We start from the raw sequence: 22,954 nt of genomic DNA, 5'->3' as shown, positions 1-22,954 counted from the left end.
TTATTATCAGGTATTACATGATGAACTGTATCTGGCTTTGAATTCGACGTAAACTCTTGTTGCTTCTGTTTGGGCAGATACATTTTTAATAAATTTAAAAAACCCAAAAGTGCTTCTAAATGTTTCAATTTAGGAGTATGTGTGCTCTTAGGGAAAAAAGTATGAACGAACGACTGGAATACACCATGACTAGATCACCGAGTCAGTTTCACTAATTGGATTAGTCCAAATCACTGACTAATCCAGTTGCAGCGGCTCTTGAGGTGCAGCTCAATGCAGGTTTAGATTATGATGTTTCATATACAAAGTTTTCTTATGGCTATAGAAGATTTGAAAAATGAGTCATATGAACTTGTTGGGGTGTTTTTGACACTTTGAAAACTGTTGTTGCAAGAAATTAATTTAAAATATCAAACAGAAGAAAGTCATTTGAGTTATAAAAAAAAAAAAAACACCAAACGTGAGTAAATTATGACTGAGTTTTCATTTTAGGGTGAATATCCCTTTAAAGAATCTTTCTTGCTCTTATTAGAGCAAATCTGGTCATGATGGCAAACAGAAATCCAGCTCCATTTCCCATCCTTTGTGTCCCTGAATAAGCTGGTTCACTTCTTTAGGGTGTGCCCATTTTCCATGACAGGCTCCTCCCTGTTTCTCTAAGTAGACATTTCTGATGGAAGCCCAGCGCTAAAACATTCAGTACTGCACATACGACCATCAACCACCAGGTGGCAGAGTTAAACATGCACTTGGCACACTCAGTGTCCCCTGAACAAAGGCAGTTTATCAGTCATTACTGCCACAATTATCTTAGCATATGCTGCTAAGATCTTTCTAAAGCCACACTATTCTTTAGCACAAAATATAGGAATTCAATTCTCTTCTACTTGTGTAAATACTGCTTGGGAGGAACTTACAAAGTCTTGCTGGATGTCAGTGAAGTCTTTGCCGTATTTCTCGAGCGCTTCCTCGAACAAGTTGGCTTCAGATGCGCTCCATTCCTCCATTTCATCCCTGCAGAGCACCGGCCCACCCTGGGGTACCAGCGCCGCGATGGCCCGTGTCATGTCGTAGCCGTTCTTATGCAACGTGTCCATGGCGTGAAACTGAAGATAAAGCATTTGAGATAAGAAAACACGATAATTGTTGGCTCAAATCCAATATACGTCACCAAACACGCCATTGTTTTAGCAGTGTGTTGTCAAGCAACTCTAAAATCTGAATTACTCAACCCTGGGAACAACACAACACTGATACCAGACGAAGAGGAATTGTGTGGGCAGCATGAGAGTGTGTGTTTATGCATGGGGATGTTGCCCTCTGGCGCCTTTCCTTCATGTTTTGTACACAACGGGCAAAGTTGGGTGGCAGGAGAGCGAATACCCTGTTCTGCTGCTCTTCTCGCACAGCCTATAGGCAGAGACTGAACAGAGCTGGCAACAGGCCTGTCGCAATTATTACATAATCGCCTGGTGGAGATTATTTGATCTAATCGTGATTATCACTGTGCACTTTAAATTCTCATCACATTTTGCCACCCAAATTATGGAGTTCGTTTGAGCATCCTGACATGAATCTGAGTGAGTTTGGGGTAGGGCTATCTGTTCGACTGACCAATGACAAAGTGTTCGCGAAACCAGTTTGTAATAGTCCTTATTTTTTCAATTATGTTTGGCGCACTTTGACACACTTTACATTTAAGCAAAATTGAAACTGAAAATTATGGACACTGAGACAGAAGGTGAAACCAAAAATGATCATTTTAAAGTAGCCTTTGTTTTTAATAAGTATACATTTAATTAATATAATATAATATAATATAATATAATATAATATAATATAATATAATATAATATAATATAATATAATATAATATAATATAATATATTAATTGGTGTCAATGGAATAAAATGTCAATGCAAACAAATATTGAATAAACCTAAAGAGTTACAAATGTTCAGTCTGTGTTGTTTAATGTGATTTTGACTGTAAACAAACTACTCCAAACTGAGTAGATGCTTTTGTTGACCATTATGACATGCAGAACAGAATACTAACAATAATCTCTCAATCTTAAATGAACTTTTGGCTGATATAAACAACTGTCCTTAAAAGAAGAACTGGCTCTTATGCTCCTTTCTTATAAAAAGGGATAAAAGGCTTTTTTTCCATTTCTATGTTTTTATGTATCACACAAGATGCTGGTTTAAATGGCCTTTCACTCTCTAGTGCATGGGCAAACAAGTAAGGCTACCTATGCAAGCATGAGAAAAGCATTATTAAAGGAGAACTCCGGTCAATTTTAACATTGAGCTAATTTTTTTGTACATTTGGAGTGCTGTCAGTACAGAGAACAACGACAAAAATCGGTGTTGCCTACACCTTGTTATCCTCTTTTTAAAATTTGCACCCTGTTGACTTCAATGGGGCAAGTTTTAAACCTGCTTTTAGCCTCTTAACATCCTTGATGTGTCATTACAAGTGCACAGGTCATGTGAGTGATTCCTTCGGAGTGAACGCGGGTGAATCTGACCGCAGTAGATGTGAAAGATATGAATAAAAATGATGTTTATTCATCCAGCGCAAATACCTGTATTTACATCCTGGTTTCGGTCGAAGTCCACAGTAGTCGATTGTCGAGTTCACGCGCGTGATCATAGGTACTAAACCTATGCGCGTGCACTCGACAATCGACTACTTTGGACTTCGACCGAAAACAGGATGTAAACACAGGTATGAGCGCTGGCTGAATAAACATCATTTTTTATATATTTCTTTCACATCTACTGCAGTCAGATTCACCCGCGTTCACTCCGAAGGAATCACTCACATGACCTGTGCACTTGTAATGACACATCAAGGATGTTAAGAGCCTAAAAGCAGGTTTAAAACTTGCCCCATTGAAGTCAACAGGGTGCAAATTTTAAAAAGAGGATAACACGGTGTAGGAAACACCGATTTTTGTCGTTGTTCTCTGTACTGACAGCACTCCAAATGTACAAAAAAATTAGCTCAATGTTAAAATTGACCGGAGTTCTCCTTTAATGTGCAAATAAAATCAAAAGTGAATATAAACTGAACTGTGAATTGCAATTTTGACTGCAATTTGCTTCCATAGACTGAGATTGTTGGGCAGTTGCACATATCTTACTGGATTTATCCATTAAACTCTCACAGCATATACAGAGAGGTCTGTGTCTCAAAAAACAATATATTCTGTAAATGCAATCTCTTTTCCATCAATATATCATCCTTTAGCAGTCACATTAAATCGAACTAAACCTGGATCTTTTCACGTGCACAGTGCTTCACTTCATTGCTTCTGTAATCAGATGTTAACCGTTTCAGTTCAAATTTGCAGGCTATCTTCTCTTTCAGACAAAAAACAAACATGATATCTTATGACATTTATAGCTGAAAGTTTTTGTGGCTGAAATCGTAGTGTATCCCTACAGCTTACCAGACAAAGCTAAATAACGAGATGAGATTTGGAAAGAGGAGCATACAAAAAAAACTGATGAAAATATGATGAAAAAGCATCATTGAGGCTTTCAGGATTATGTATTTTTGAATGAGTCATTTATTATACCTCTACTCAACCATGACAGGAGTCATTTTAATAATAATAACAGTAGAAATAACATTATAACTACTAATATCTGGCCATAATACACTATAAGATGATTAATTGACTATAAATACAAGAAATAAAATATTCCATTAGCATTTACAACCAGTTTCAAAATTGGACAAGTGATTCAAAAATGTTTTTTTTTTTTTTTTGTAAATGTCTGCCATTAATTAGTATGAACCTGCTGAGCTTAACTAAAGTGTGAAGTGTTCCGGCAGTGTGTGGAGTGTGCGAGAGTGAGAACATGAGATGTGCCGTACCAGTGTGATGTCTCTGGAGGCTGCCGCAGCGCTCATGTGAAGACTGGGCTGCCGAACTGAACTGCTGCAGTCTAGAGCCCGCGCAAACGTACCCACAGACCTGCAGGGGAGGGGGGGGGCGGGTTGGGGAAGTTTGAGAAAAAGAGGGAAAAAAAATGTGAAAGAGAATGAGGGAGTGAACGGAGCAAAATATGCAGTTTGAAATAACAAAATGAAACATTATTTTGGAGGCATCTTCAGAATTTCATAGTTGAGGTTTTGTTGTTTATGGTCTTTTAAACTCAGTGTTCTGTTCACAACAGATTGGCTCACGAAAAATAGAGCAAAACCGTTCACGCTGCAGAATCTTACCGAGCCACGACGAGGAACTGGTCGATCTGTTTCTCGATGAGGGGGCTGCTGGGATCCCACACCTTCTCCTCCAGTTTCTCAAGCTCTCGACCATCATTCTCTCCTGGCAAACCAACAGCCACAGATCACATTCACTACAGAACGCATACTGCTTTGAAATGAGACTTCTGCTTCATCTTCTTCCTGAAGCCAACATTCATCTAATGTGAACTCAATTTAGTTCTTACAAATTCCACAGTTGTTCCTTTTGTGTACCATAAAACAAAGCATTTTATCTATCAAACCAACACACTAAACACCACTACACTACTCTGTATCCCCAAAAATATATATTATTAAACACTACCAGTCAAAAGTTTGGTAGATTAATAATGTAGGTTTTTTTTGTTTGTTTGTTTACAAGGCTGCATATATTTGATAAAAACAGTACTATTGTGAAATATAACTCTTAAATATATTTTAAAATGTAATTTATTCCTGTGATGGCATAGCTGAATTTTCAGCATCATTACTCCAGTCTTAAGAGTCACATGACCCTTCAGAAATCATTCTAATGTTCCGATTTGCTGCTCAAATTTCTTATAATTAACCATGTTGAAAACAGTTGAGCCGCTTCATGTTTGTGTGGAATATTAATATGAAGAGAGATAAACACAAGCTGAGATAGTGTTGAATATGTTAGTGGTCTCATCTGAAGAGCTCAGAGCTCTGGCTGTCTAACTCAATATGGTGAAGAGACATCTTACCCTCTTTGAGGAGGTCAGTGATGTCCGCCTGGTACTTATTGCCCACTCTGATCTCTCCTTTATCAGCCAGCAGAGTCTTCTGCTGAGGATCGTACACCAGCGAGTAGAAAAAGGCATCCTGCAAAACCAAGAGACACCCTAATAAAGTCTAGGCTCAAAACTTACTGCACTAAAGTACACAAACGTAAAGCTTGGATTTGCGCATCACTGTGTCCCAAATGGAACCCTAAACACTCGCGGTCTTCTTCCGAGTTCACACTTTCGTGACGTAGTCGTAGTGCCACTTTGACTGTCGGGTAAAGTTTGACTGTCGCTTAAATCGGCCGCTCGCGAGCAACCCTTCTAAAACCTAAAATGACAAATGGAACACCCTAGGGACTTGTGGACTTAACGGACATGTGCATGCGGTGGCCATTGTGCACAAGACTGAGAGTGCACATGAAGTGTGCCATCTGGGACAGAGCCCAAGACAACAACGCACACTAAAGAAGCTGATATACTTCAAGCGAATTCGAATTTCAAACAAAATCAGGCTAAAGCGAGTTAATTTCGTAAGATCGGAACAGCTTAAACTATCCGGAAGAGTTCACTCTGGCTGGTAAACACCTTTGAACTACCATTGCAATTACGTAATTTGTAGGCCTTAAGGGTGGAAATCTTCTCTGGCTCATTTCTTCTGTTCAGTCAGTCGAGGTCAGATGCAAGAAAGAACAAACACAGGAGTAGAAATTGAACTCGAAATTCTAACTGAAACAGTCACGGACGCTGCGTTTTCTTAATATATTGTACAAAGCGCTATATAAATAAACATAATGTGACTTTACTGGAGAGCATGTGCAAACAGCACTATGATCAGAAGCTTTCTTAACAGCCGTTTTCTCACCGCTGTCAGTTTTATTGTGTGTTTGTGTAGTTATTGAGAGGATAGCGCGCAGCACATATTTACATATTCTGTAACACTTTATTTTACAGTGTCCTTGTTACAAATGTTACATGTACTTAATGTTACACATGTTACATGTAATTACTATAGTAATTACTATAAATTGTGCATAATTACATGCAACTAACCTTAACCAAACCCTAATCCTATAGTAAGTATATGTAGTTAATTAATATTACTCAGTACTTAAATGTATAATTACCCTGTCACACGGACACCTTAAAATAAAGTGTAACCAAAAAATCAAATCCTAACCCTATAGTAAGTACATGTTGTTACTTAATATAACTCAGTACTTAGCTGTAACAATGACACCTTAAAATAAAGTGTAACCACATTCATTTAAACACCGCTTACAGAAGTATAAGGTATTTCGAACTTCTTTTGAAAAGGGACTTCACCGTGAATATATAAGGGAATTAAGTGCAGCGCATTTTTTATGCGCTGACGAAGCTAATGTGCATGCATACTCATTTAAAGCATTTTTTTCTCTTTTAATATAAACAAAAACAGACAAATGAACCAGTGAAGGCCAGTGTTTGATATATTAGAGGACTGGCTTTACTCTGTAGAGTCTCCAGTCTCCTCATTACTAAATATGAGGAGGAACATACTGGGTCAACACACTGAATAATTCATTTGGATCGGGACTCAAAACTAGCTCCCATACACACACACACACACACACACACGTCAGATAAACATTTCCCTCTTGAAGACATACTGTGAACGGAGATACTAAGCGTGAAAAGCAAATACATGCATGATGCAAACTAAAGATTTTGCACATGCGTACAAACACCTTGGCATAGTGCTGTGACACTCACCTCTCTGTCTAAATAGGACTTGAGGGCTTCCGTCTCGTTCAGAAGCGTAACACAGCATTTCCCCCTGAAAACGCAACACATAACACAGTTTTAACGCTGGCTGGACTGAATCTCACAGTCCCATATGTCGTTAAACTGATCTCAATTACTTGAATGCGCAGTTCATTAACAGTGCTGCTGGACAGAGATTCGTACTATAGTGAAATTGTTGTAACAGTAATCATAACAATCGTAACAATAAACGTTACAATCACACAGTGTCTGTGACTGTTGCCTGGTTGTAGTAAGACAGGTGTATTCATTCACAATAGATTATCTAAATCTCACCGACTGAGCTTGGGGTTAAAAATAAAATTTAGGAAGTGAAATATCAAACAATGTTATTTTCTTTCTGTAAAAGTACACTTCTAAGAGGTTTTAATATGCATAAAGTTTGAAAACCTATAAATAAAAAAACAAAACTTGGTCCCCAAGATATTAAGATACAAGAAAAGATGCTCAAGTCAATCATTAAAAAATTTATTTGTACTTTTTTTTTTATTAAGTTTGCATGAATTAGCACTCCTGACAGAACCCAATAGACCTAGAAAACATCAAAGTTAAATGCAAAAGTTAAAACTGGAGCAGTAACATACGCAAGTAAATATGAAAAATGGCACATCTTGGGCTCTTTCCAGCATCGCATCAATAAGAATTATAGCAAAACGGCTATAATTTGTTTTAATTTAAAATAGAATTTAAAAACATTAAATGCTACACTGCAAAAAAATATTTTTCTTATTCAAATTTGTCTCGTTTTCCAGTAAAAATATCCTTAAAACAATATCAAATAATTCATCAGTAAAATGACAGTTGTTAAGACTTGTCAGACAAATCTGAGAAAACGTAGTGAGGTTTATTTTATACACTTGTTTCCCCTATGAAGACTATTTCACCTGTTATTTTTGTTTCAGGAATACTTAGATGTTTATTGTCCTGGAAAACAAGACAAAAATACTGAATAAGAAAGATTTCTTGGCAGTGTAGCCAAAGCCCTCAGATTTGAGTAAATCCTGCACTTAACATTCATTAGCTATTGTTGTGGTTAATGCCAGTCACATTTTAATAACTTTTAAAGTTAATTATCTCTATTTTTAAATGAAAAGGTTTCCAAGCATAATCCTCTTTCGGTATTCACTGCCAGTATCCTTGTCCATGTTTTTTGGGTCACTGCAAACGGTACAGTAAGGGAGGAGGAAAATGCTAATCAACGTTATTTTAAAATTGAGTCACTCGATTAATCGTTCCAACCCCTGAGAGGCTCGATGCTGGCCGTCCACCTCCCATCACCAAACAACAGTGAAGAACCCGTTCATCCAGAAAGGATTAAGGTCAAGCTCGCTCCACCCTTGAGACTGACTTTCTCCACAACCTCGAAAGAAGATTTACATGTTCGTGAGATCCAAGTCGATCTGAGACAGACGTGACCTGGCCAGTGAGATGTGGTGGTTGAATTCCACCGCAATTCATGGTAGCATGATTCTCATGAAATGGTTCTATTCACATGTATAGATGACTTGATGAAATATACAAGCCCTTGAAGCAAAAACAAGATTGACTCAATCTTCACCTGCTCTCTGCTGGATTCGTAACCAATGAAAGAGCAGCGTGAATGAACGAGAGGCTATCACTGTTCTGTACTGGGGATTCCATCAGGCCAGAACATGAAAAAGACTTAAAGGAGCCGGGATGAGTGCTGACGCTAATGAGAGCGTGTCTAGTTGGCTGCAAGTGAGAACACGTATATCGACAAAGCTTTTTGTAGGTTACCTGATGTGTGTCGCAGGCAGAGACTCCAGCTGTCTAGAGAGGAAGAGCTCTCTGTGTCTCAGCTGATGCTTCTGTATCTCTGGGAGATCCACCATTTCGGGGTTCTCCATCTCCTCCTCCATTTCTCCTAAAAGTGAAAAAAAAAGATAAACATGTCAATCACCTTTACTTGTTCAACCTTAATCAATATTACAAATGTGATTCTGTATGCTGATACTAATCAGATTTCGACATACTGAAAAAATTACAATCAATCAAAGTAGGTATAATATATAGGCACCATAACAGTCTTTAGTATAAAAGCAGCATGTGATTTTAATATTAGCCATAACATGAAAACAATAAATGGCTTTGAAGCAACGGTTCTTCCTTCTCCCTTGTGTCAGTTCCACCTACTGGAACATTATTGATTTTCAGATATTCTTGAATGAACTTACACAATATTTACTCAAAACCAAATGATCCCACTTTATATCAAGTCTTTAACTACTATGTACTTACACTTAAAATAATCGTTTTAATACAATGCACTTATTGCGTCCATTTTTGTGTTTTTACATGTATTTCTGTAATAACATCTATAATTACACAATTGACCCTTCTCTTACACCTTAACCCATCCTTAAACCTGACCACACTGACCTGTCCCTAACCATAGCCGTATCCCACCTCAGAAGAAGCAAAAGTGTTTTGCAATACATGAACAAAGTACATTGTACATTATTAATAATTTTTTCACAAGTATATGGTAGTTAAATACGCCTAATGTAAAGTGTGACCAAATCTTTTCCTCTTCATCCAATTTAAGCAGTTTTGTATAATTTGGTATGATACATGTTATAATGTAATGCAATATGATATATAAAGCATCAGTAATCCTGCTTTCCATATACGAGCAATTTAAAAAAAGTGTCCACCAATCATTCTATGCTTTTTTTTTTTTTTGTGGTGAAATCTTTACTGATTATTATAGTAAACTTAAAAATAACTTTTATATTGATAGTAATATTTCAAAATGAGCACTTACTGGACAAAAAGCGTAGGTTTACTTTATGCACAAAAACCATGTTAAAATGAGAGTATCAAATATGATACATCAGGCTTTTGAGGAACGTTTATATGGTATTATGTTTTGCCCTCCACAATTAAAACTACATTGGGAGACAATGACAACTGATATTTATATGCATTTGATTCAACTAGTCAGCTATACGGTAATAAATATTTCATTGATTTACATTACAAACTATCAGAATTTCATCTTACTTTTTGGCCATATAAAAATCAGCAACTGTACCAAATTGCATATATTTGCTCAGTGTGGGCCTCTTAATAATACTCATTGAGTATAAGCTCCATATTCTCACTACATCATATTACATGAGCCACAAAAGCCTGATGTATCAAATATGATACTTAAAACTCATTTTTATTAAACACCATCTTTCATGTATTTTGTCTAAAATCACAATAAACTGCTCCAAAAAAAATGTTTGAATAATTTTCTGACTATTATTTCATATCCCAGGCATTGCAGGGTTAAACCTGCAACACCTACAAGCACTACAAAGACCCTAATCAGGGAATCAGTCCGTCTTCACAATTCGACTGAAAAGTTGAAATTGAAGTGCGGATGAGTTTGTGATAGCCATTCATCCAACCTAAAACTACATCTTTCAAACACAGACTGATCAAAAGCAATGCCTGCAAATGTGAAAATGACTCTGAACGACCAAAAGAGAGCGAAACGAAGCAGACGCCTTCTCTTAATTCAGTTTATGCAAACACATCATCACCCTTCTCTTAAAAAAGATTACTAGGTAGGTACAGAAAAAAGGAGACATCTCTCTTGACAAACCACACATATATGTGCTGTCTGGAGGCAGAGTGCGGCGGAGAATGATAAGTGGGAGAGAGTCGGATGGGAGGGAGAGAAACCAGTGAGCGTGCTCCAATTCATTTGGAGTTTCATTAGCGAAAGAGAGAGAGACAGATGGAGAAACATGGAGATGGAGGAAAAGGCAGAAGAACAAAAAGAATCAAGGGATTAAAAAAAAAAGAAAAAAAAAAGAAAAAGATGTTTGTCTAAAAATCAATAAGTATTCCCTCCCCTTCCTCACCCTCTCCAGCACACGTATACCACTGCTCTCTACCTGTCACATGCTATCCGGTTTTATTTTGCCATTAAGAAATCTGAAACTACATCGAACACGAGTGAGCGGTCACTTTACAGCGCTGCACATCAGTAACCATTCTATTACAGCTGCGCGTGGAGTATCGACAACCCCTGCTGAGGTGGACGCGGAGCAAGGGATCGAGATGGAGCCTGAAACAAAGAGAGTAAATGGGAAAAGATGAAGAGAAAAAGCGTGCGCAAAAAAAAGAGAGAGAGAGGAACAGCCCTCTGGCTAAGACCAGCCTGCTGCGCCCTTGAGAGCCGGCGAGAAGAGGAGCTGAACTCAGTAAACTCCATAGTTCTGAGAAAGAAAGAAAAAAAAAGAGAGAAAGAACCCAATCATCTGGCCCTGCACCCTGCCTATACTCAACAAATTACCTCTCCATTTCACCTGTCTTCACCAATTATCAATTATTGATGAATGAATCTCCTTACCAGGTGGGGGAGGAGGAGAAGAAGAAGAGAGGAATGAAGGGAGGTCGGGTTGAGAATCAAAACCACAAGGGCTTCATTTTCGAATGATTTAAGGCATTTGGTTTAGCGGTTCTTGAAAGTCTGCATTCATCTGTTGGTGCGGAAGCGTTCCATGCGAGTTATTCGTGTTTACACGCGATAAGCTTTGTTGTGTTCTAATCAAAGGGTAAAAGAGTGCTAGAATGAAGAGAGGTGAAGTTGGGAACCACCAAGAAATCGTTCTTGTTCAGGGCTGCTTCATTTAAAACAAATACTGAATTTAGGACACTGGGTTCTGTTAACGGTTCTTCAATGTCTGGATCCTTGCACTGATGAAGACAGAACTCTGTACTGAAACACTCTGACAGTGTTTCCAGCACCACCATTCAGCGGTGGCACTGCAGAACTAGTGAATCTACCGCCACAGGAAAAACAAAGTTAACAGTTCACAAGAGGTGTGAATTTGCAGTCTGAAGGGAACATCACAAATTATTTACATCACGGTTTCCGCAAAAATATTAAGCGTCCGGCATAACCGTTTTTGACTGACAATGTTGAGAAATGTTTCAATGCTTCAGTGATTTCTGATGGATCATGTGACACAAATAATAATCTTGTTAGTAATCAGACTAACACAGACTGAAAAGACCTCAATCGATCCGACTGAGCTTGATCCGAATTAAAATTTTATTGGATTTAAATGGGTGGAGTGGACCTGAAATAATTTGATCAACAGTAAAAAAAATTAAGTATGTAAATGCTTGAATCTGATTATTTTCTCAATTGGATTCAAAAATACCTTGTGCAGTGCCATGATGCATATGTTTACATGCGTTTTACGTCATAAAAACATGCATATGATTATTTATGTCTCATGTCTTATAAACTGGTCAGTGGATGAGGCTGAATATTTAAAAAAAATTGCTACAAAAAAACAAACACTTCACATAAATGTTAGGTTTACATGTTAGGTTTACATACAAATGTTAATGTAAACATTAAGGCAAAAACGACAGTTATACTCATGGTAGCTCCGATAACATTATTGCAGTGGCTTTCTCTGGTTCTGAAAACGACGACTGGGCACTGCACACGCTCTGAAGTTTTGTTTGACATACATGTAATGCACATTTGCAATCCGATTCACATATTCGGTTATATGTTAAGGGTTCATATAAACAGAACGTCCAAAATCTGAAATTGGAATGGATTCATTCCGACTGACGAAAATTACTGCATATAAACATACCAACTGAAGACTGGCGTAATAGCTCCTGAGAATTCAGCTTTGCCATCACAGGACTAAATACTGAAATAGAAAACAGTTATTTTAGTTTGAAATAATTTCACAGCATTACTGTTTTTACAGTTCTGATCAGGTAAAAAGATTTATATAGACCTTATAATTCACATCTCTAAATAGTTTTAATTTACAGTCATATCTGGAGGTCAAAGACTATTTTCATTCAATGACCTCTCACGTGCACACACACACTAGATACAATAGGTAATGCCCCCATAACTACGCTCTAAAACCTCCATACAAAAACTTGTGACGTTTGCTTTGTATGTCCTACGTGTTCATATAAACCACCATGCACAACCTTTCTGTTGACAAGGACATGAGATGATACGGAGATGAATTCCGGTGTCTTTTTCCAACCGCTGTTTGTTTATTTTGCCCTTCCAGTTCAGGAAGAAATGTAAAACACACAAACACGGCTCACACCGACAGCTGTGACTCAAAGCTGTTGCACTCAGTACCAAGAGGTCGAGCAGAAAGCACAAACAAGTGGAGCGGCTGAGGCCAACGAGTGAGGTGATTCCAGTGAGTAGTTCACAGCAGAGTCAGGTCTCTCTCTCTCTCTCTCGGCACACATGGCGCCTCGCTGCCTCATGCTCTCAGGGCCCAGCGAGGCGGAGCCAGCATCACAGAGAGCAAAATATTTCATCTGTGAGTCACAGCACCCGCACGCTGCTGACTCCTCCGACGCTGGAGAACTGAAGTTTACACACCAAAAGCTCTGTTGATTTATATCAAGGGTCAAAGAGCACTAGATACTTTCTACAAGATTTCTACAATCTCTGGAGGAAATAAGAGTCATACTCGCCTGTGCAGAACTGGAAGGAAGGAAGGAAGGAAGGAAGGAAGGAAGGAAGGAAGGAAGGAAGGAAGGAAGGAAGGAAGGAAGGAAGGAAGGAAGGAAGGAAGGAAGGAAGGAAGGAAGGAAGGAAGGAAGGAAGGAAGGAAGGAAGGAAGGAAGGAGAGACGTAAGGAAGGAAGGATGTGGGGACAGAAGGAAGGAATGACGTAAGAAAGAAAGAACGGATGTAGAGACGTAAGGAAGGAAGGAAGGAAGGAAGTAGAGACGGAAGGAAGGAAGGAAAGATGTGGGGACAGAAGGAAGGAATGACGTAAGAAAGAAAGAACGGATGTAGAGACGTAAGGAAGGAAGGAAGGAAGGAAGGAAGGAAGGAAGGAAGGAAGGAAGGAAGGAAGGAAGGAAGGAAGGAAGGAAGGAAGGAAGGAAGGAAGGAAGGACGGAAGGAATGACGTAAGAAAAAAGAAAGAAAAAGAAAAAAGAAAGAAGGAAGGATGGATGTAGAGACGTAAGGAAGGAGGGATGTGGGGACGGAAGGAAGGAATGACGTAAGAAAGAAAGAACGGATGTAGAGACGGAAGGAAGGAAGGAAGGAAGGAAGGAAGGAAGGAAGGAAGGAAGGAAGGAAGGAAGGAAGGAAGGAAGGAAGGAAGGAAGGAAGGAAGGAAGGAAGGAAGGAAGGAAGGAAGGAAGGAAGGAAAAACGTAGGGACGGAAGGAAGGAATGACGTAAGAAAGAAAGAACGGATATAGAGACAGAAGGAAGGATGGATGTGGGGACGGAAGGAAGGAATGACGTAAGAAAGAAAGAACGGATATAGAGACAGAAGGAAGGATGGATGTGGGGACGGAAGGAAGGAATGACGTAAGAAAGAAAGAACAGATGTAGAGACGTAAGGAAGGAATGACGTAAGAAAGAAAGAACGGATATAGAGACAGAAGGAAGGAAGGATGTGGGGACGGAAGGAAGGAATGATGTAAGAAAGAAAGAACGGATGTAGAGACGGAAGGAAGGATGTGGGGATGGAAGGAAGGAATGATGAAAGAAAGAAAGAAAGAAAAAAGAAGGAAGGAAGGAAGGAAGGAAGGATAAATAATAGTTGGGTCAACTAATCATTTAAAGCACATGGTTAGGTATTTGAACAAACCCATAACCACAAGTATGTGGAACAGCAAGAGTGATGTTTGTAAGCAGCTCTAATAATGCACAATGGGCCGAGTCGCTGCCTGTAACTTTCGTGAAGGCGCATGAGACCTCCTCCAGCCGGCACTGAACTGGTGTCTTCCTCTTTTCATTGGTGCGGCTTTTCCCTCAATCTCCCTCCACTTGGTGACTATTCTTTTTCCTTGCGCTCTTCCACTCATTCTTCAACTCCCTTTCCCTTTTCCAAAGGCAGAGACAGGATGTAGCCCACACCCATGCGGTGAACGACCATTCCTGCCATGCATTTTTCACATATTGCAAATGTCTGAAGGTCCACGGAGAGGCTGCTGGCATTGAGGAGAGGTCCACAACACACACAAGCACACACACACAGAGAGAGAGAGAGAGAGAGAGAGAGAGAGAGAGAGAGAGAGAGAGAGAGAGAGAGAGAGAGAGAGAGAGAGAGAGAGAGAGTTCCTCTTCACTGCATCTGTGTGGTCCACATGAACAAACAGGCTTCATGGTCTCAGAATCAGACTTGTGTGCTGCGGACCAAAGATGAAATCTCTTTTATACGCATAAGCACTGTCTAACCCTGTACTTACAAACCCCTCAGATACCCTTCTGCTGATAAATCTCTACAGCAGCCATTTTGGAGGAAGGTTCTGCTCACAGCAGGAACAGATTCTCTTTTAAAAGACAGTTCATTCAAGGTGTTTTAAGGGCTGTCAATCATCTGAACATTACATAATGGACAAGACAATTATCTTGCAGCTTTTTGCCTGCACCTCTAACAAGATTCAAAGGATTAGTTTACTCCGTAATGAAAATTCTCTCATCATTTACTCACCCGCATGTCTATCCAAACCCACAACTTCCTTCCGTGGAACATAAAAGGAGATCTTTTGAAGAATGTCTAGGATGCTCTTTTCCATACAATGTAAGTGAATGGGAACCAGGGATGTAGAGCTCCAAAAATGATAATTAATGATAATCAAGAGATGCAAGAATGACATTTTATGCTGCCTTTTGTCACACTTGGAGTTGACAGCACTGGTCATTCGCTTTATGGAATACTATATGCCATTATTCTATGGAGCAGCAACAACATTCTGCAAAATACCTCCTTATTTGTTCCACGCACACTATAAAAAAATATTGTTGGTTTAACTTAAAGTAAGTAACCTGGTTGCCTTATTGAACTTAAAATTTAGTTAAAGGGATGGTTAGCCCAAACCTGAAAATTGTCATCATTTACTCACCCTCATGTTGTTCCAAACCTGTATGAGTTTCTTATTTGTGTTTAACACAAAAGAAGATATGTTGGTAACCAAACCGTTGACGGTAGACATTGAGTATGGTTTCCCTACTATGGAAGTCAATGGCTACCGTCAACTGTTTAATTACCACCCTTCTTTAAAACGAAAGAAACAGGTTGGGAACAACGTATAAGTGAATAAGTGATGACAACATTTACATTTTTGGGTGAACTATCCCTTTAATACAATGAAGGAGATTGGTTTAAAGGAGAACTCCGGTCAATTTTAACACTGAGCTAATTTTTTTGTACATTTGGAGTGCTGTCAGGTCAGAGAACAACGACAAAAATCGGTGTTGCCTACACCTTGTTATCCTCGTTTTAAAATTTGCACCCTGTTGACTTCAATGGGGCAAGTTTTAAACCTGCTTTTAGCCTCTTAACATCCTTGATGTGTCATTACAAGTGCACAGGTCATGTGAGTGATTCCTTCAGAGTGAACGCGGGTGAATCTGACTGCAGTAGATGTGAAAGATATTAATATCCTGTTTTCGGTCGAAGTCCACAGTAGTCGATTGTCGAGTTCACGCGCGTGATCATAGGTACTAAACCTATGCACGTGAACTCGACAATCGATTACTGTGGACTTCGACCGAAAACAGGATGTAAATACAGGTATGTGCGCTGGCTGAATAAACATAATTTTTATTAATATATTTCACATCTACTGCAGTCAGATTCACCCGCGTTCACTCCGAAGGAATCACTCACATGACCTGTGCTCTTGTAATGACACATCAAGGATGTTAAGAGCCTAAAAGCAGGTTTAAAACTTGCCCCATTGAAGTCAACAGGGTGCAAATTTTAAAACGAGGATAACAAGGTGTAGGCAACACCGATTTTTGTCGTTGTTCTCTGCATTGACAGCACTCCAAATGTACAAAAAAATGAACTCAATGTTAAAATTGACCGGAGTTCTCCTTTAATCAACAAAAACTCAAAATATTATGTTATCTGAACCACATTAATTATCTAAGCGGATTTGACAAAAGAAAAAAAAGTTGTGATACATCATGAAAATAATTTTTTACAGTGCAAAAAAAGAACATACAAACCTGAAACAATGAAGATGAGGCACTGAAACAGGATTCAATTAAGCCAAAGACACTAATCTAAAAATTAAAGCATTAAAGTTGTTCTTCACAATGAATCTGAATGCTGAAATGACAACAAATGTGTTCAAAAGCCTAATATAGATTATAGAGACTCTAGACTGAATCAAAGAAATGTACACACTGCACAGTCAGCACTTTGGTGGTCTTCTGATAATGGGCAGATGTGAAGAAACAAACTCGAGTGTGTGATCAAAATCAGCCTGCTATCAAAATAACTTACCACACAATGACACACACACACAGGCTTTTCAATCTGTGTAATGGTAATTAGCCAATAAAGACTTTGTCAACTTTCTTGTGCTGTCATATAGAAGACCTCATTGTGAAAATAATATGTAATTAATTAACAGAGAATTTAAATTATGTTAATACATTTGACCAGATTTGGATTCATTTTTTTAAACTTCAAATTAAAAGACAAAATTGTCTCCGTTTAACAAAGTTTCTGTTCTTACGTCTCAGATTCTCATTTAAACTGACATAACGAGACACCATTTAAACAATAATATCATAGCTTAACATGTCTGATCCAATCAAATCTAAATGGATAAAATCAAGCGCCACCTTCCTTATTTCCCAATGAATATTCTGTTTTACTAAACATAATTCAAATGAGTGTGAATGGCGAATTGTGTTTTAAAGAAATAAACGTATCGCTCAATATCAGATGTCTGAAACTAAACAGGCGCATCTCTAGGGCAAATTTTTTGAAATATTAGAAACGATCACGTGGGATAAACAGACATTTTCATTTTAGCTCTGTATGATAACAGCCACCAGGTGGATGTCTTCGAAAAGAAATTCAGGTTTGGTGAGCTGATTGTGGGTGGCCATTGTGGACTGCAAACAAACTGGAAGACAGCTGTCGAGGAAGCATTAGGTGCACTCCCAATTCAAATACTCCAGAAAGTAAGCAGCAGAATTATTTAGCCTAATAAGGTGCTAAAAATATACCTAATTTTGGCCAAAATCACATTTGATGTAACAAGGTTCCATTTCAGTTAGGATGCATCCTTAAAAGGTGGCTGTCTATGTAGGTAGTAGACAGCAAGGCACAAACCAAAACTGAGCAAATTATTCTTTTAAAAAGTTAAATGCTAATTGCTGTCAATTGAAAACAAAAGAAAAAAGACAAAAGCATCCATCTACCGTTTAGAGAAATGGGTTCAAAGGGTAAATTGTTTTCTCAAGGAACAAACTTACTCCTAACTAAGTGCTTTCCAAAGTCAAATCTATTTTTGTGAATGGTCAGCTCAAAGCATTGTGGGTAAAGCAGTCTCTCACAGCTACTCACGTGCATGCTTATCCGCGAGGGTGATGAGCGTTGTGGAGATGTCTCTGCGTCGGTAAAAACACACCACTTTTGCCTCCACGTTCCCATTCGCCGTCTGCAAACGGAAACAGAGTTGTCACAGCAACAGCCTCTAGACCAATCAGCTGCCGGGGAAGCCTCGATACGCAAACTGAGGACTAAATCATAACCGTGACCTAAACACCTCTGCACTTCCTGGGTGATTTGAGAGGGTCTCGTGATGGAGAGAAGATGAGAAGATGTGATGTTAGAGGAGAAGGCTTGAAAGTGTGAGCACGGTGAGAACAAAACAAAAAAAAAAGTCAGAAAACTGTAGCTTTGAGATTTGTCAGTCATTTAGGTGTGGGTTTTTCCATGCGCACGCTGCAAAACTGAAGCTTGTCAACCTGCATATATTTAAAGAAATGTTTTATTCTTTCATCATTTACTCATCATGCTGTTACAAACCTGTATGATTTCCTTCTTTTGGAACACAAAAGCGTTGAAAGTGAATGAGTACTGGGGCTGTCAAGCTTTGAAAAAAGACAAAAAGCACCAGAAAAGAATCATAAAATTGCTCCATATGACTCTAAGGTGACTCAAGAGCGCGGTAAATCAATGAACTGAATCAGTTCAATTAGTGAATCAATCATTCAGGGTTAGGCTTAAACCTATGATTCAGATTTAAAAGGACTGGATAGCTTAAAAAGAGTCAACTCAAAAGAACGACGTCTTCCTGAATCAGAAATTGCTCACCAAACCTAACAGCGAAAGCGAATTATTTTGTCATGCTTCTCACATAAATCTATCATATGTCTTCCAGTCTTATTTTACTATCATAGTATTTTTTCATATTTTGAATTAGCTTTTAATTTAATATTTTCTGATTTCATTTTAATTTGAGCAATTTTATTGTGCTTTTGTCATTAGTTCAGTTCAACTGAAGGCACTTCAACTCACTAGAAGAATGCTGCAACCTTGGCTACAATCCTACAATCTTTTTGTTGCAGACTTAAAGCATTAAAGGGTGACAAGCTTCAGTCTCATGGTGTGGGATTGGCTTTAGCAACACGCACATTCGTTTGTCACTCACCTTGTTGAGTTCCTCTATTCGCCTGATCAGCAGTGGGTTACTGGAGGAGTTTTCGAAATAAACATAATCTGTGAGGAGAGAAAGAAACAAGCGTTAGTGTTAACACACCTCCAGTCTGTCAGCGACAGGCAGCATCTCCTGTCACGCTCACACACCTGCTGAGGCTTACCGGACTGTTTCAGAGACTAAACAGAGCATTCTCCGTCGGGCTACATGACAGGAGCGCTGCTGCGTTTGGCCGGCTCCCCAACAACGGCACTTGAAAACAAATGCGTTGACACTGTGAAAAGCCATGGCGTTTGTAACTCAACCTCATATATAACCTTCAGTGCCCACTTTTGACTGGCACCAAACGACATGCCAGTATCAGGACTGTCACAGGCAAAACAGGCCATCAAACACAAACAAGTTAGACATGACGCTCATTTTGATGCTCTACATCAATTAATTCGAACCTACGTTAAAAAATGCAATTCAAACACACAGCTCTTCTATAAATCAGCATGTTTTTGATTTGTGAATTTAAAAAATAATAATAATTCAAACTCAAATTCATCAAACCACTAGTGTCAGGGACTCGGAGAGATACAACCACCCTGATTTTATAATGAAAAAAATAAATAATTAAAAGACAAGAAAACCTTAAGTAGTTTGTATTGTTTAATAACCAAACTTGTCCACCAAAGCATAAAAAAAAAAAAAGAAGGTAATTCTTGAAATGAAAACCTTAGTTCAGCAAAAAATTAAAAATTATGTCATCAATTACTCGCCCTTATGTCGTTCCAAACCTGTAAGACTTTCGTTCAAAACACAAATGAAAATATTTTTTATGAAATCTAAGAGATTTCTGTCCCTCTGTCTATCGAGTCCACTCAACTACCATTGTTACACTTCAAAAAGTTCATAAAGTGATCATAAATCTAATCCAATCCAGATTTAATTTAGGCTTTTATTCACATATAAACATTTATCAACTGTCAGTGGAGGAACAGAAATCTTTCAGATTTCATTTACAGATCTTTCATTTGTGTTTCAAAGATGACCGAAAAGCTTACAGGTTTGGAACGACATGAGGCAGAGTAAATAATTACTTTTTTTTTTTTTTTTGGGTGAAAAATGGTCACTTTAAGACAGAAAACAGAACAGGAAATGATATCATAGAGAGAACCCCTGTGGACTCATGACAGTGTCAAGGTCAAGAACACAATTTTTTTTTACTTTTGATACAAAGCAAGGTTAGTTCAAGTAGTATAACGCCATGTAAAACAACAATATTTATTAATAAATAATTTACCTTGAAATTTTTTACATTTTAAATATTTAAAAACTGCACATTCACGTATTCAGGGCAATACTTTCTACTTGAATAACATGAGGAGTCATTAAAATTAAATGCATTAAATTAAAACTTTTCTTAAAAATGGTACAGCATTTTTGGATGAAATGCTATATAAAAACATCATTTCTAAGAACTTAGCACATGATAAAAATTCTTTTATCATAGCCTCACTTTTATGTCATTGACCCTCCTACCGATTCTCTCAGTCTTTCTTGTGTCAACCCTCCTTTCTGGATGTGTTTGTGTTTCTGTGCGTGTGCTGTTGGCCTTGCTCCAGGGCGTGTGGGCTCTGTGGAGGCTTACAGCTCTGCGGGACGTCCCCCGCAGGCCTCAGGCTTGGTGGGGTGCCTGGTCTTAACCCTGTGTGTGCCAGGACCTCTGGCAGATTACACCCCGCATACAGCAGACGGCATAAATACACACACACACACACACACGCTACAACAGTAATCCGGGGGTTTCGGGGGGTGGGGGGACCAGAACACCAAGTCTGGCAAAAACACGTTTGCAAACTCAGTGTTTGGTAACACAGCCATGTGAGACTACACTTCCTGTTTCACAGAGAAGTCTGTTTACTCATATATCAAAATGGTTGAATTTGCTGAGAATTTAAACGACAAAAAACAAGTGGAACTAAACTTCAAGGAATGAAGGTTGAGAATTACAAACTTTGATCTTGAAAGAATACACTAAAATAAAATTGTGTAGAAACAACTTTCAAGGTTAAGTTTTTTTGTTTTTTTAGATGTTCTATATGAAAAAAGAAAATCGCTTACTGCACCTCTAATGTTGTATTATGTGGAGCAGGATTTAAACCAATGACATTTTATGGTGGGTGGGCTACCCAGCTCAATGCCAAAGAAAAAGACACCAAGCAACCACTCGTTGATTAGGATGAAACTTAGATTTAAATGCAATAGATAGCTTTTATCACTTGTCACTTTACACAGTCAAGCCTGGAGAGAACACAGTGCTGGCCCTTCATATGTCCTGTTGAAAAAAAATTCTGTCTATGGCAACATTGGCTATAAAGAGACAGGAAGCGACTTTGGCTCTTGATGACCTAATATGTTGTCTTGGAAAAACTGGGAGGATCCTGTATGCTCCTGTTTGTTGTTTTTTCTTCCACCAAGAAGTGTGTGCTGGCTGGTCTGTAGCACTTTACTCAGACTTTCAGACAGATGTTACAGCATACACAGTGGTCTACTACAACTGAAAATAAACCAACACAAACACAGAACACCAGAGATTTAGATGTGATATTTTCTACGTACTGTTTAGTTACACACAATCAAATTTGCAGCTCTTGCACTTCTCTATTAAAAAGGGGTCATCATATTTGGGGTCCTTGGCAACGGTTAAGATGAGATGCACACTTTCAACTTACAACGGGGATGGGACGCATTCTTGCATTCAAAACAGCGAGGCGTAGTACAGCAAAACTAGCTCTATTTCTAGTTCAATTTTTTTTTTAAAGATGCAAAAAAATAGCAATTTTTTTCAATAAAACGGATTGAATAGTAAAATGAGTTAATCTTACGAATGTCATTTGCTGCCTAAAGTGTACAGCTTAAAGACACCTTGTGGTTTTTAATGTTGTTTATATGTATATGTGGTGTTTTTAAGATGCTTTAAGACAAACCATGTGCAAATTCGTAAGTCAACACCATTTTCTCCTTAAAACTGCAGTAAAAAAAAAAAAAAAAAAAGTGGTTTGAAATCGCCGGCGTTTCTTACATCCCAAACTACCATGTAACCAATCACGTCAACGTGCGGGAGGGGCTTTAGCATATCATTAACTGCGAAGAAGAGAAGCCAGGTTATCTCGCTAGATTTTTCTATTGATATAAAAAAAATCGTGTACATTAGCGGGTGAATTAGGTTATGATGAACTGCATGCCTTTCTCCACTGACGATCTAAGTTGTTCAAAGCGTTTCTAAGGATGCTGATTGTTAGAAGGCACCTGCCTGACTCTGAGATGGCGAACGGGAACAATTCATGTAACATTAGCAATACATTATTAGCTGTTTGATGTAGTCAAGCCAAAGGCTAATCATAGTAATTACCATTATGAGTCCGACACTGTAGAGAGCGATACATAAAGCGCATTACCATTCTGATACATCGACTTGTAGATGAGCTTGTGTGAGTGAGTGGAGGCGGGGCTCATTTGCATATTCATGGTTCCGCATATACTAAATGAAGCAAAGGTGTAGAGTTACATTCAAGCTATTTTAAGGCATGAATACATTTTCTTTCACTGGGAATTTTTTTTTTTAAATATGCCATTTTGGTGATCAAAGTTACGTTTTAAGGGATAAAACTATTGACTACAGGGGGACGTGTTGGGATCTCA

At 38.5% G+C, this 22,954-nt stretch overlaps 1 protein-coding gene across 4 annotated transcripts in view; it reads right to left on the bottom strand.

Annotated features, from left to right (window-relative positions):
* The window catches only part of mta1 (metastasis associated 1), a 42,491-nt gene that overhangs the window by 10,052 nt on the left and 9,485 nt on the right, over positions 1–22,954 (bottom strand). For 2 of the 4 annotated variants that reach the window (XM_084392572.1, XM_084392573.1), the window contains exons 2-10: positions 19,259–19,326; positions 18,169–18,262; positions 12,446–12,505; positions 8,568–8,694; positions 6,759–6,822; positions 4,989–5,106; positions 4,243–4,345; positions 3,892–3,991; positions 918–1,106 (exon numbers count right to left, since the gene is read on the bottom strand). In XM_084392572.1, the coding sequence (XP_084248698.1) occupies positions 918–1,106; positions 3,892–3,991; positions 4,243–4,345; positions 4,989–5,106; positions 6,759–6,822; positions 8,568–8,694; positions 12,446–12,505; positions 18,169–18,262; positions 19,259–19,326 (923 nt within the window). The remainder of the gene's footprint in view (positions 1–917; positions 1,107–3,891; positions 3,992–4,242; positions 4,346–4,988; positions 5,107–6,758; positions 6,823–8,567; positions 8,695–12,445; positions 12,506–18,168; positions 18,263–19,258; positions 19,327–22,954) is intronic. The other 2 variants (XM_084392574.1, XM_084392575.1) reach the window with 1 other exon arrangement.

Source organism: Rutilus rutilus (assembly GCF_951802725.1).
Source record: "Rutilus rutilus genome assembly, chromosome: 21".
Taxonomy (NCBI): Eukaryota; Metazoa; Chordata; class Actinopteri; order Cypriniformes; family Leuciscidae; genus Rutilus; species Rutilus rutilus.
Note: the sequence above shows the minus strand (reverse complement) of the source record. Positions and strands in the feature narration are given on the sequence as shown.